Raw genomic sequence first — 15,604 nt, 5'->3', positions numbered from 1 at the left:
CTAGTAGTAAGACCCTGAACACCCTGCAGACCCTTCCCTAAAAATACAAAAAAAAAAAAAAAAAATCTCTAAAGAGCCTAGCAAGACCTTGTTTCAAAATAAAAGTTAAAAGGCTGTTGGGACAGGATTTAGCTCAGTCGTAGAGCACTTCCTAGCATGCTTGAGGTGCTGGAGTCAATCCTTAGTTATCCCCTAAAAAACACACATCTATTGTATATTTGCCCTTGATTTGATGCCTCTCTGAAGAGTCATCCACACTGTACTAATAAGCTGCATTATGCAAGTATTAGATGTGATGCTAACATTAATAGAAAGATGAAGAAGTGCCCCTCACCTCTTGGGAGCAGCATCTTCAGGTCCTATTTCAGAGAAAGGAAGCTGTACACTGTGAGCACACAATAGGAAAAATGGTTTCCTGAGGAAGAGGGGCCTCAAAAAGCGACAGCAGTGATGCATTTGGTCCAGCAGGACAAGCGGAGCCAGCCCCATCCGGTGCTTGGGAGGAGGGCCCCCCCACCCTTCCACAACTGTCAGGCACCTCACTCGGTTCAGCCTTCAGGCACTGACACAGCTACTTAGCACCAAGGAAACATTAGGCATGTTGAAGGCTGATTCCACAATGAGGTCGGTGAAGCTGACGCAGTGGCTGCAGCTGCATCCGTGGGTCCCCAGGGTAGTGATGATGACAGAACACCGCGATCCCGTTACTAATGCTGCGTGTCTAGGGCTCACTCTACTTCAGGCTGTCCCTTTGCGAGCAAAGTTGGCATGATTGCGCATTCCCTGGGAAGAAGCGAGTGCTAGGTCAGCTGGAACAAAGCATGGCAGCTGTCACATTTAGACCTTGATACATCATCACACACAGCATTTCTCCAGTGCGGGGTCCGCATCAGCGCACAGAGCATATTAGTGCATACCTAACCGATGCTTCAGAGGAGCATGAAATCAAGGGCACGTGTAGCAGAGCGATGGGGGAGGTGGGGTTTTGAGGTTTTGTTTGTGAACACACTGGACATTGGACCCAGGACCCCAGGCATGCTAGCCAGGCAAGTATTTTACCACCGAGCTGCATACCAGGCACCCCTTCTCTTTTTTATTTGACTTGAACACAAGATTGTGCCAAAGTGCCATACTGGCCTCCAGCCTGCTGTGCTCCTGCCTCAGCCTGAATTAACTGGGGTTACGGGTGCATGACACAGACCGGAACTGGAAAGGGGGTTGACTAATAGCACATATTCTGACCTCAGTCTCTGGTGTTCCAGGTGGCATACAAGGCAGTGATACTTTCAGAAATTCTACATGCACCAAAGAGGCATTCTGATGGGCCAACTGAAATATTTTCACTTGGCTGGACTTTGATGAGCAACTAGAGGAGCTGGAGATGTAGTTCAGCAGCACAAGTCCTGCCTTGCAAGTGCAAGGTCCTCAGTTCAATTCCCGGTACTGAAAACAAACAAACAAACAAAAAAAAGCTAGAGGCCATGGTAGAACAAAGCTATACCACTGGCTGCAAATCATAAATTGGTCTTAGCATTAGAAAATATTCCATTTCTCTCTCACCTTGGCATGTCCCTAAGGCTAGGTTAAGTTTAAATAATCTTACAATGATTCAACATTTATACACAGTTGATAGAACAATTGTTGACAGAAAGAGACAGATAGCCCTAGGCATAATTCCTTTATCGTTCGTTCTCCTACCATAAACAAAGCAGGCTTTAGAGTTTATTCATTTTGTTTTTAATTGACCCATAGTAAATACCCATATGCAGAGGGTATTGAGTACAGTTTTAACACACAAATATGGTGTTATTGATCAGATCAGGATAACTGTTGTAACTGTCACTTTACGTGTGCATCACTTCTGGGTTAGAAGCATTCAAATTTTTCACATACATTATTTTATAATGTCCAATGATAATGTTCTACTGTGCTTTAGAACAGTACAAGCAATTCTTTCTAGCCTACCGAGCGCTTGTGCCTATTAAAGTAGAAAATATTTGATCTCGAGCTCCTTCATCCTGGCTCACTGTTTGACTGGGTTACTTCATTAGAGCCTCCTTGACAGTCTACTGTTTCTGACATATTCTGTGTCTCTTTTAATTTGGTCCTCCCTCGGCAAGTCTTTTGCCTTTTATTTGGTCATAAAAACAGAAGTAGTTCAGAGTGCTTGCTGCCGTAGGCGTGCCTCCTCCCCAGCAAAAGTCGATGGGGAGCGCTGTGGAGCAGCTCCTTAGCCCGTGCGATGCTAAGGAGGCTGCCCTAGTTTCTGTAACGCTTTGGACAGTGTACGTAGAGGGTAAACTGTAGCCCTTGCAGGACAGCAAGCAGGCAAGACGGCAGAGGTCTCTGTAAGGTCAGGGCTCAAGAGGAGCCGGAGGAGCCAAGACCTTTCCCTCCACCTGCTCCCCCTGCCTCGGACCATCCCTGGAACATTTTCTTCAATTCCACATAAAATCCAGTGAAGTTTAGACGGGAGAGCCGAGATTTAAAGTGCAGATCCCACAAGAAAATAGAACCACTGATACCGAAAAAGTGGAAACCCCAAGGGACAGATGAGCAGATACCTGCCACCTGCCACAGAAGCAGCTCAGTTCTACTCGAGGGTACCGCAGGGGACAGAATAGAGACCCACCCAGAACAGCACATCCTAAGACGAGCAGCCCCACTTCAGTCGAGTGAGGGGCCCTTCGGGAGGGCGCTCCCTGCAGAGAGCACTGGTAGCTGAAGTGGCCCAGCACCTGAGGAGTGCTGAATAAAGGAAGCCACTGCCGAGATTCAACTACACTCGCGTGGATTCCGTCTTGCCGTGGATTTTTATTTTCAGAGATCCGGTATGTTCCCTTTGTGTTCTAAAGCCGAAATCCTCATTTCCCCAGGGAGATGAATAAGCGTCTGACGGAGGAACAAGCCAAGAAAACTTACGATCGAGCAATTAAACTAGAGCAAGAATTTGGAGAATATTTTACAGGTAAGGTCTCCTCACCCTGTACTGCGAGAAAGGAGCTCAGGTGTCTGTCTCCAGAGCTGGGAAATCCTCCCTGTAGAGAATCCCTAATATTTGTTTTACGCTTCTGTTCTCTGTCCCCAGTTGATTCAGAGCTCTGGGTCCTTTCTCCTCTGAGTTCAGATACAACTGTTGCTCAGGGTCCGCTAGCCCTACCAAAACCCGGGAGGGCCGGATGCCCCTGAGTTATCTCCTGCTGTCCCGGAGGTGTTAGGCGCGGCTACCTCGTGCCGTCTCCCTGATCATGTCCGAGGATCTGGAAAGAAACCAGTCGGGCTTAGAACACATAGCAGCAGGAGCCCTGGAGCAGCACCCTCAGGACCTGTGTCCTCCCCCTGGACAGACCTGGCTCTGCCTTTCCACCCTGGACCACACATGCTGCCCGTGGGTCCCTGCACTCTGAAGAGTCTCAGCACAAAGCCTTTTCTTTCCTTTTCACGTGTTTCTTGGGAAACATGAAGGTTGGGACGAAAACAATAATTTTTCTTTGCTATAGGCCTTAAGCCCTCTTTCCTAAAGGCTGTCACTGATGAAACAGAGAAACTGATCAAACTTTGTAGAATTTGCTTTAACTTATTTTCACTAGTTCAAAAATAAGAGCTTTCCTCCTGTATTACCTATTATCAAATTAGATATTTTACTTTTTAATCTTACTCCTAATACAGAAAATGTCAGCAGTATAGCAGTTGTAAATATTTTTAATTGAATGATATTAGAGCATCTAATAATAACTAAAATGTGAGTTATGTTTCATCTTAAAAGAGCATTCAGGTAGGAAAATCCAAACAATGTACATTCCAACTAGTGATTCTTTTTACTCAGGAATGAATTATTATAATTGATGTAGTCTGAGGACTGTTTTTGAAGATTTAAATGATGTTTCGATAGCAATTTATTTTTAAGCTTTAGAGTTATGAGTAGTACTAATATATTTTGGAGATCTGCCTACTACATAGCTTTTGTTCAATGGAAAGAGTGAAATGTATTTAAATCTATTCCAACCGCCTGCTGTATTAGGTAATTCACAACCTAGAAGTTTATGTTTCCTCTAATATCTTTCTTACAAGTAGTAATCATCCAGTATTCTCAGTATAAATAGCTCTATGTAGAGAAATCTGAATCTACCCGATTAGTTAGAGAATATATGGAATGATTTCCTCCAAAAGATCTTAGGGACTGGAGAGATTAACTGAAGTTTTCTCTAAAACTCTTCATTACTTCCTCTGTCAAAAACCTCTGAACTTCTATCTGTGCTCAAAGGTAAGTAAAAGCTGGATGTGGAGGCACATGTCTGTAATCCCAGCACTTTGGAGGCTGAGGCAGGAGGATCGTTGCAAGTTCGAGACCAGCCTGGGTTCCAAAGTGAACTCAAGGCCAGCCTGAACTATGTAGCAAGACCGTGTTTCCAAAAGATTTTTTAAAAATAATAAAAGAAATAAAAGTAAAGCAAGAGCCTCTAGGGATGTCTCGCTACTACATAGGAAGCTCTCAGCCTGAAATTTCGATGCTTTGCTCCTGTGCTTGCTTCAAAGGAGTTGTTAAATGAGTTACCCATCAAGCACAACCACACACAAATGCACAAAGTACAAAGATGGTGATACATTTATTACTGATCTAGAACATGCTCTAGAAGCAGTTTTAAAAATCCTTGACATGCCTTGCATACATGAATTTTCTGCACTTTCCTCCTGATGAAAAAGGACCTCAAGCTTCCGTAGGCATTGCCCGCCCCCAAGTGTCTATTGTTTGCTGGCTGCACCAGGCAGTGATTCCTAACTCCAGGTCTGTTGGCTCTTGTTGCAGCTATTGTCCAAGGAGACACCTTAGAAGATATATACAACCAATGCAAGCTTGCTATTGAAGAGCAATCCGGGCCTTTCATCTGGATTCCCTCAAAAGAAAGGTTATAATTTAGCTACGGTGCCTCTGACAATGACAGAAGAGCATTTAGAAGAACAAAATATATATAATACACTACTTGGAGGCTTTTATGTTTTTGTTGCATTTATGTTTTTGCAGTCAATGTGAATTCTTATGAATGTACAACACAAACTGTGTGAAGCCATGAAGGAAACGGAGGGGCCACAGGGTGGGACAGAAAAGACTTTGCAGTATACAGGAAGGCTACGATTTGCTGAAAGTTCCAGGTGTAGGGATGAACCTCTGATGGGCTCTGTGCCCAAGACATGGGCGAGGTCCTCGCCCCAGCAGATGTCCAGAGCTGATTTAGCTGCTGAGCTCTCTGTGTTTTTGCTTTAAAGAAAAGTTGCCAGCACTTGAACCTCACCACTTTCCCATTACCCACATCTGTAATTGGTACACTTTGAATTTTATAACTATGCACATCCTTTGATTTCTTAACAAGCAAAGGAACAAAGAAGGAAAAAGCAAAGAGTCCTTTTGGAGACGACATGCTATCAGGGAAGGATATTGGTGTAGTTGCATTGACTGGCATCTTCAAAGACGAGCATTTCATAAAATTCACAAGTGTATGGAGACTAACCTTACCAAGGAGGGGATTCTACCTGGGGTTAGCTTCATGATCGGTGATTGTCTATTTTGCCATTTATAGACTGAAAGAAGGCACTAAAGATGAGAATAATTTATACAATAAAAATATATTAAATGTATAGAAACAAATTTCTATAGGTTAAAAAAGTTTTGTGAAATATTTTGTAAAGACGAATTCATTGAAAGACTGACTGTATGCACTATCAGATGATCAAATTTGAGAGCCGAAAGTTGCACTCCCCCTTTGTTGCCAATGATCCACTGACAGCGCCTAAATTCCTTCCGAGTCTGCCACAGACCTCGCCCTCATGTAGCGCCCGTGGTCCCCTGGCACACTAGTGACACTCTTACGAAGCACATCCCTTAATGAGTTGCCCTCATGGATATTTTTGGAAGACATTTGATTCTTATATTTTTAACCTGACGGCTCTTGAGACACAAATTCATGCAAGTGACATAAAGGAAGCTTTTGTTTTTCTCCAAACAACTTGACCCTACCATGCAAATAGGTCACTTTGTTCCTAGTGACTTGCATATAATTCTTAAAGGATCATTTAGTAGTCTGGCCAACTGTGAGTCATTGGGGTCACTGTTTTGTTCCACAGAGTAGAGAGTTTTGTGCTACCCAGAGTTGGATTGAGAGCCGTGGGAGAACTGTCCAAGATGTACCATATCTTTGAGGAAGAGAGAGAAGCATCTGGTTGAGGGTGAGGCATGCAGGCTTTTTGTTTCAGTGTGTAGAGCAAAGAGAGCCAGAAAGACAATTCATGGCCGTGAGCTCAGCCACTAGAACCGGCCGCCTCAAGGCTGCACCTGGACCAAGTTTATTTTTCAACAATTATTATAATGATGATTCTAAAAAGAAACCTCCCAACGCCTATAAACTGAAACAGAAGCGTTAGTTTCCCACTTTAGAGCTGATAGTGACATCAGCATTGGTTTTGCCCATGGGGTTGAAGAGAGACTTTTCAGTGATACTCATAACCACTCAATTCTGGGGTTCACGCACACCCAGATTAAGCCCCATCGCCTTATTTTTGGGGTATCCCAAGACCTGGCAGGCCTTCTGCTACACTGTGCAGCCGCCAGCAGGAGGCTGGGGCAGAAAGACAGACAGAGCCATCAGGAGTGATGGGGCTGCTTCACGTTAGAACACTGGAGCCCGAAAATCAGTCTCTTTCCAAAAACAAGGGTTGTCCATCTTATAGCACCATTGTCTGCAGTCACCAAAACCAATACAAAAACGCAAAATTATTTATCACCCTCTAGTCCTGAGGCCGCCTCTGCCATTCTGATGCAAGGACTAGCAGTGCGTTTTCCCTCCGCGGAAAGCTAAATTTGCAGAGTCCGTAGAGTGCTCCGAACGCTAAGGATGTGTCCGCACCTGCAGCTCACCAGGCTCAGGGCAAGCCCAGCTTTCCCCAGCACTGCTCCCAGAAGCTTTCTGCCACCAGAATGCCACTCCTGATACCCGCTCTATTTTTAGGCCACCATGATAACTTCTTTGGTTTCTCAACTGAGCATGCAATCGTTTTATTTAGAGGACTGTCACTAATGAGTAGACGTTTTCTTGGGTCGTGTGATGTGCTTTTCCATTTAATAGTATTGCCGTGGCTAAGTACAATCAAATTGAACCACCAACCCTTGGATTTGTAGTAATTCAATTCTTTATTTTCCTAGTGTAGATGCTTCTGGATTAGAATTGGCATTTGCACTGATTTTTATGTATATTTATATAAATATAGACATATATATATTTGCTTGAAGAATCACCAAGCAGATTGGTGAGAGGGTCTTTTCCTAGAGAACACACACCTCCATTTGTTGTGTAGTCTCGTGCTTCCCAGCATTGAGGTCTCTAAGGCTCCAGGGAGCTGGTGTATTTTGCAGCGAATGTGATGACTTGCCCGGAAACGGTCCGCAAATTACCCAGATTACATCTGGCGCAAACGTGCTTGGAGCCTGGGGCCAGACTGGTGCTAACACTGCAAACTTTGTCCGGAGCTTTCTCCAATCTGAAGGCTTGCTGGGGGCGCAAGGTCACCTTCACATGCTGGGCCCTTTCAGAAAAGTGCCAGATCGTGTCACTGGTGCTATTTTTCATGCTCTGGTACAATGTGTAGCACCACGGGGGTCACAGCTTTACCAAAATTAAAACCCAACTTGCCGGCCGATCGCTGGGGCGCCTGTTCTTTGCTCTCCTCCCATCGGATTTGTCAGCCATTTATTGCAGGCCTTTTCTTCCAGCCCCAAATTCTCGGGTTGGCTCTCTTCGCTTGGCAAGTCTGTCTGTACAAAGCTGCGCTCGGTGCCTCTGTGAACTGTCTGAGACCCCACTGCCAGCCCTGCAGGACCCTGGGCCAGAGGACAAAGCTCTCCAGGCCTCTGGCTCTCGCTGATTTCCCCTTGACTTTCTCCACAACGCTCCCTGTGTCTCTTCCCGTTCCTTTTTCCTGGTTCCCCCCCCCTTTTATCCTTCCTCTCTTACCGAACTCCTCGATCTTGCTGCGTGATCCTTCACACCCTCCCTGTCTCGCTGGCCCTTTGCCTTTCGTTTCTGTCTTGCTGCTCTGCTCTTCCTTTTTCCCCTCCTTTCCTGTCCTACCCTCCCCCTCTGCTCCCACGTGTCAGAGCTCCTCTACCCAACTGCTTCACTGTTTCATCCTATAAGGGCTCATGGCTCACTCAGACAGTACGTCCATCCTCTGGACTAATGACACAGTTTCTCGGGGTCACCACTTATCTGCTCAGCCTAGAAAGGAAAGCTGAGCACAAGGCCCTGGCCTGGACCAGCTCCGGCCCTCCCGGAGCCAGCCTGCACCGCTGCCCTGCAGCGAGGATGCACGTGCTGGGGCTCTGTGGGCACCCAGGCCCCTTGTCCTCCCTGGGCCCGTAGGAGCCCGCGCCCAACACCGCCCAGCTCCGAGGACACTTCCTTTCAGCACAGGCAGACCCTGACCCGATGGTGACTCTAATGGCAAACCTCTTCTCATTAAAGCCATGCCATCACCTTGGTTTGGAGAGAGATTTTTTTTTCCTTTTTTCCATTTTCACATGAAGCCCCTCTCCTTGTTGGCTGGTGACTGCTCTGGTGAGATTGAATGGACTTGCTGGTGACAAATATCTCTTTTCCTGTCTTGGTCCTGCCTACAAGTCCTGCAAAATTATTTAAGGACCCAGACTAGTGTTCCTAAATTTATTGTACTAATTTGTCACTCTTGAGGAGGGGGGAATTTCCTAAGGATCAATTCCCTAGAGCACGTGGAGTACCTCCTGTGACAACTTATTTTCCAGGAAACTCCCTTCAGAAGTCTGTAGGTATTCGTTGTGTTTCTGCGTCCACACGGCATGGATGGCCTGCGTATCACGTGTGCGCAGAGTACCCTAGGTGTGAGTGAGTATGCTTGGACACACACTCCAGTTGTAAATAGCCTTCCTCACTGAAGTCTGTGCATCAGAAATCATTTCTTGTACAGCTGTGCAGTTTCCTGAAGCAGCTGAAGACAGGGTAAGACAGGCAGACGACTGAGACAAAGATCAGCTAAAAATAAAGCACCGTACTGTATCTCCCTATCAACTCATGAGGACAGACAGCCACGTGGTAAGGTCCGCTCCCAACGGGATGGCAAACTTTTCTTCTCTCCTTTTTGAATTTGTGTTTCCTAAGTGTGTCTTAACTTCGGAGTGCACCAGATTGTACCTGTTAGACCCTTTCAATATGACGATTTTGTGCTTCTCTCTGACAGGATGTCTTCACGAAGCTGCAGTGCAGGCAAGGGGGAGGGGAGTCACCCTGGCCTGGGCTAGAGTTTACAGAGACACTGCACGGCTTGCACTCCTGTTTAGTGTAAATATTCAACACTTCCATTCCATTTGTGTAAAAAATAAAGCACACACAATTATAAAATCAAGATGTATATTTCATACTCAGTGTGTCTGTGAATATTTATTGCGTTTCCTGATGTCAGCGGTGGCCCCCATTGTAAAAATGCTGGACAGAGTGTTTATAAACATGTCATGGTTTTATTATAAGATATAAATATTAAAACATTTTTATGCTTTATAGCAAATTATATTCTCCCAAAGCATAATTTGTCTTATTTCATAAAGAACAGAACCCCTTCTTTCTATTTTTATCACCTTTGCCTGAGCTCAGAGCTGAAGTGCAGCCTCAATAGGTTTGCTCTGAGAAATCTTGGCACTGCTGAGAGGAACCGCAAGCGGTGCTTTTGCATGTTTTTAAATACTTGGTGACCATTTCACCTATTTTTAATCGTGATTTTTTTGCCAGAAGTGAGCAACGTAGTAAAAGATAGGTTTTTAGAGACACATATATGCAGAAAAATTAATTTCCCAGGGTCAACAGTGTGAGATGACAGACAATACTAAGAATAATTTTCTTAGACCAAAAAAGGCACGATGTGGGGAGGCAATATCATATGTCTTTGGGACCACAATATACCAGCTCCAAAGATCTGATTACATAAGGAACATCAGGTTTGGGCATGTGGATCAGTCCTAAATTCTCCTGTATAATTATCTGCTTCATCATACATTTACACAGCATAGTTGTAAAAGCCAAAACAAATTCCTCCCAAGAAAGTCCTGGAATGCTACGATCAGAGGAATCTCTGTGAAACACGCTTTATTATAACTGGTGATACAACTGGACCAGCCAGGCGGGAAGCCTAGCTAGTTGGTGATAGCTCTGCAGCCACCAGTGTCACCAGTGAAGGGGGGCGCCTGAGACTGTCCCTTGTTTAGGTCAGTGAACAAAAGCCCTCAGCTTAAAAGACAGGCTGGAAGACCAGCGCAGGCCAAAACCATCAGCAGTTATGCAACAGTTGCACTTTTCTATCTGGCTTAATGTCACAGGAGCACTACACAAATGCCACAATGGCTTCGATAGTGGGTCAGAAATCCGCCATTATGCCAATCCTCCAATTCAGAGGAATGAGAGGCTAAAAGAGCTTTTGAATTTTCCTTGTGTCTGATTTCATTTCTATGTAACTTTTTAAATAGCTGTTTCCAAAGGTACAACCACACACCTCTGTCCTTTTAAGGACACAGGTAGCCTACAGCCCTGTGACAAGCCTGTGGCACAAGTGGCATAGTCAGCTGTTGGTTATTGAAAGCACTGAAAAGCGCATCATCCCCGGTCCATAGTCTGTGTGACCATCGCAGAATCCATCATTGTTTGGCAGAACCAAAAAGCCCTACCACAGCCCAAAGCAGAGGGGCGTTTACGAGGAAGCAAACCACTTTTTTTTTTAACACAACCAGACTCCATCTTGAAGACAAACAGGAGAGGATGTCCTCTATGGACCAGGCCTCCCCACACCCATTTGGGCTCTCTGCGACTCACTTTTCTCTTAGGGCCACCTCAGAAGACACCACTGCTAGCGTCAGACTGGCTTTACCTCCCTTTGAATGTTCCAGCAGAAGTCCAGACTCTGTTCCTAGTTCACATTTGCACAGACAAAAGCAGAATAGCTGCGCAAATTCTGTTCAAGGCCAAAGGCAAAAAGGAAAATACAAGCGAATCTGATTTATGATATGAACTCAGCGCCCAGCTCCCTGCAAGCTGTCATGTGACAAAGGCCATCTTTCCCACACCACTCGGGACCCTCCAGCACTGATAAAGCAAACATCAGACCTTTCGCCCTGCTGCCATGCCCGCCTGAGCAGCTCGTACGTCAGCTGCAGGTCCACTAGACCCGTTGTCTCGGTTCCCTTACTGCAAACTAGAAAGCAGATGGGAACCTTCACTGTTGTTGACTTTGATGGTTCTGTCACTGTAGACATCGAAGCACAAGTTATTAGCTCCACAACCGTAACTAACACATCAAAAGCATTTAGCTGGTCTAAGCTGCTGAAATACTCAAAGTGTAGTTTGAAGGCAGTGATCACAGGAAGCAGTGGAGACTCCGCAACCTAGAGGGGGGAAAAATAGTAAATTTCCATTTCACCCCCAGCTTGGCGGACTCCACACTTCTGAGACAAGTGTCCAAGAAAGTATTAGCAGTGGCCATGACAGCAGGAGACCGGCAGTCCTCACGGTAAGAGAGACCACAGCCCTCACACACTTTAAATCCAGTCGGGATGTGGGGCTATCTAAGGACTACTGCTTTACTCCAAATAAGGAAATCATATTGAGTCTCACCCAAGCTATTACAGCAGCTACTACCAAGCACCATCCTGCCTTGGGGACTGGCAGCCAGACCCCAAAAGCCTTTGGCCTGTATACACGACACAGAGCAAGAACAACCCTAGCAGCATCCTACAGCTTCAGAGCCAACAGCTGCCATAACCATAGTCCAAATCCCTTCAATGGGAGTTTGGGAAATTTCTCCCCCAAACCTGGGTCTGTGGCGGCTGCTGCTGCTGCTGCAAGTATGGCTTCACCCATCTCTGGAGCTGAAAAAGATCTCAAAGCAGATTCCAAGGCCCTGGGATTGTGGTGCTCAGTGCCTCAAACCCTGCATCACCTGCACTGACCTACAGGAGCTTGGAAGAGCGCCCCTCCATCACACAAGCCTGTTCCTTCAAATTGTAAGGCCTCACCCACATCCTTCAGCTCTAGGACCATAAACACCAGCACAAGACTCAGCCCTGCTAGGATGTGCCCACGTGCATGAGAGACGTTTCTATCCACACCTTGTAGGTCCCATACCACAAACACCAAGTCTACAAAGCTTAGCATTACCCTTGCTCAACCCATGGGAACTAGGCTAGGTCTCCTGCAGATCCTGAACCCCTGAGCACATGAAGACCTGCACCACAAGCCCAAATGCTACCTGTACTCTCCTCAAAGAACCTAGGGAAGGTCTTCTCTCATGGACACAGGAATACAGCTTCTGGTGCCAAAAGGGCTATCTCCTGTGCATGTCTGCTGGGACCTGGAAAGGTATCTTCTGAACCCCAGAACTCTAGGAAAGTAGCTACCCATCCTTCAAGCCCCAGAGACACTAGCTTCACACTTCTGGGCTTCTGTAAGGTCCCCTTTGCACTCCACAAGCTTCAGTCCATCGTTACCAGCAACCTCAGCAACCTCTGTGCCGAGGACCTAGATAAGTTCCCAGCACATCCTGTGGCTCGATACCTTAGCTACCCATATGGCAGGTCCAGGCACCTCCTGCACTCATCCTGAGCACCCCAGGGATGAGCTTCTTCTCATCCTATCACGTGGGACTCTATCTGCTGGAGTCACAAGTACTGGCGCCACCTGCACTTGCCCCAAAGGACACAGGCACAGTTTTCTCCACAGATTGCACCACAGAGAACACAGCAGCTGTTACCATGAGCCCAAGTGCCATCAGCGCCTGATTCTCTAACATAAGAGCACACATCTTCAGAAGCCTCGGCAGTGACTTTACAGGCCAGAAGAGAGGAAGCGATATTTTCAAGTTGTGAAAGAAAAAAATGTCAACCATGAACTATGTATAGCAAAGTATATGAAAAAAATGCTCAAACTCACTAATGACCTAGCAAAGGCAAGTCAAGACCACGATGAAGTATCATCTCATCCCAGTTAGAATAACTGTCACCGGGGGAAATGACAAGTGCGGGAAAGGATACAAAGAAAGAATTCTCACACACTGTTTGTGGTACTATAAATGAGCATAGACATCCTGGAAAATGTGAAAATTTCTCAACAAACAATGTCATGGCCCAACAAGTCTAGTACTTAGTATATATCCAAAGGAGATGAACTCATTATACCAAAAAGATACGTGCACTCTCACATTTACTGCGGCACCATGCACAGTAGCCAAGAAATGGAAACAACCTTAGAGGCCATCAACTAGTGAATGGATAAAGACAATGTGATGCAGCTACACAGTATTATTCAGCCATAAAGTAATAATGTCACAGGCTGCAGCACACATTAAACTGGAGGTTGTTCTGTTAGGCAAAATAAGCTAGATACAGAGAGACAAGGTCACCTGTTCTCACACACTTGTGGAAACTCAAAAGTAGATCTGCCAGAAGTATAGAGTTGAAGAGTGGGCACTACAGAGAGAAAGGCGCTGCACAGAGTGGAAAGAAATAAAGTACGAGGCACCAAAACAGGGGAGAAATTAACTCTTCCTGCTTATAGCACAGTAAGGTAGCTGTTGGTTAAGACAATCTGTACCTAAAAATGACTAGAAGAGCATGAAATTTCTATCACATAAAATGATAACTACTATTTAAAATCAATGAACTGATTTAAAAACATGGAAATGTGTATTACTCTGATTTTATTATTATACTTTTAAAAAAAATACAAAATAGTGATAGAAAAACAACAGCATTAGAAATGATACAAGATTAAACTAAACAAAGTAATGGGAATTCAACAGTGGTTGTTGTATTACATGATGCTATCTTCAATTTAGTTGTTCAGATTACCAGAAATAAACATGTAAGATTTGTTTAAACAAACAAAAAAAAAGTAACAGAGAAGTTATAAGAAATTCAAAGGAGAAAGAAAAAAAATAGAGTAAAAAAAAAATTTTAACATTAACTGGTCCTTTCAAAAGATCAGCAGAAGTCAACAATGTAATTATCCAAACTGTTCTGTCTATATACCTAAATATATCTTATTTTCTTCTTTCATTTGTCCTTTTCCTCACCCCTGTTTTGCCTCCTCTTTGAAACATTTCCTTCCTTTTCTCAGTGTCTGTTGTACCTTTTAGATTTTAATTGCTCTTTCAGGTTCTCACACTAGTGAGATAATACAATACTTGCATATATGGATCTGATTTACTTCACTTACCAGTGTCTACCTGAATCCATTTATCTATAAAAGCCTTGAATTTATCTTTTTTATAGTTGAATAATACTCCATTGTGTAAAAATACTATATTGTATTTCTCCACTCCTCAGCTGATGGACATATAGGTTGTTTCCAAGAATTAGCTATGACAAATTGTGCTGCTATAAACATGGGCTCACATATATTGCTGTGGTGCGATGATTTCAGTTTCCTTTTTGGAAAAATATGTAGGAAGGGAATAGCTGGCTTGAATGGGACCGCCAATCATAGCTTTTTGAGGAATCTCCATACTGATTTCCATGATGGTTGTACCAGCCTGGACTCCCACCACCAGGGGGAGCCTTTTCTCACACAGCCTCATGTTATTGGTTGACTTCTTCATGATAGCCATTCTTTCTGGTCTAAGATGGTGGCTCAACACTGTTTTAATTTACATATCCTTTCAATCCCCGGTTCCACCAAAATAATAATAATAATAATAATAATAATAATAATAATAATAATAATAATAATAATTTACATATCTTGAATGACCAGTGATGCTGAATATTTCTCATATATTTATTTGCCATTTGTATCTCATTTCTCAAGCGTATATTCATCTCAGATGCCCATTTTTCATTTGGTCTTTGAACTTTGGAGGCCTGAATTTCTAATATTCTTTATATGTTACAGATAGGAGAACATTGTCTGAAGGACAGTGTGCTATAATTGTTTTCCACTTCATGGGTTTTCTTTTTACTCTGTTGGTGATTTCTTTTGACATGCAGAAATTTTTCATGAAGATGTGATCCCAATTGTTGATTCTTTGAAGTATTTCCCATGCAGTTTGATTTTTCTTCATAAACTCCTTACCTACCCCTGTGTCTTTAAGGTTTCTGCCTAATTTCTCTTCCAGAAGATTTAGTGTTTCGGTATTAATATTTAAATCTTTGATCCATTTTGACTGTAAGTTTTGTGCATGGTGATAGCCATGGGTCTGTTTCAAGTCTTTGGCATGTGAAAGCTAGTATTTCCAGCAACATTTATTAAAGAGACTATCTTTCTTCCATGTTTGGCCCTTTTGTCAAGAGGAATATGAGAATGCTTGTAGTTGTGTCTACATCTTCTAATCTGTTCTATTGCTCCTCTGCTCTATTTTTTGTTAGTAGCATGTAGCATGCTGATTTTATCACAGTAGCTTTGTAGTATAATTTCAGGTCAGGGATTGTGATACCTCCTAACTTGCCTTTGTTACCCAGATTGTTCTTGTTACTCTAGGTGTCTTCTTGTTCCAGATGAATTTTAGGAATTTTTTTTGTAGATATGTGAGGTACACTAATGACATT

The 15,604-nt window shown here is 44.1% G+C and overlaps 1 protein-coding gene across 1 annotated transcript in view; it reads left to right on the top strand.

The window, feature by feature from the left end:
- The window catches only part of Dlg2 (discs large MAGUK scaffold protein 2), a 1,516,571-nt gene extending 1,507,092 nt beyond the window's left edge, over positions 1-9,479 (top strand). The window contains exons 23-24 of the mRNA XM_004632548.2: positions 2,877-2,968; positions 4,808-9,479. Coding sequence (XP_004632605.1) covers positions 2,877-2,968; positions 4,808-4,914 — 199 coding nt within the window. The 3' untranslated portion in view covers positions 4,915-9,479. The remainder of the gene's footprint in view (positions 1-2,876; positions 2,969-4,807) is intronic.
- The last annotated feature ends 6,125 nt before the right edge of the window (positions 9,480-15,604 follow it).

This window comes from Octodon degus, unplaced genomic scaffold (assembly GCF_000260255.1).
Source record: "Octodon degus isolate 3935 unplaced genomic scaffold, OctDeg1.0 scaffold00049, whole genome shotgun sequence".
Taxonomy (NCBI): domain Eukaryota; kingdom Metazoa; phylum Chordata; class Mammalia; order Rodentia; family Octodontidae; genus Octodon; species Octodon degus.
The sequence above is the reverse complement of the archived record's forward strand: the minus strand, read 5'-3'. Positions and strand labels throughout refer to the sequence as shown.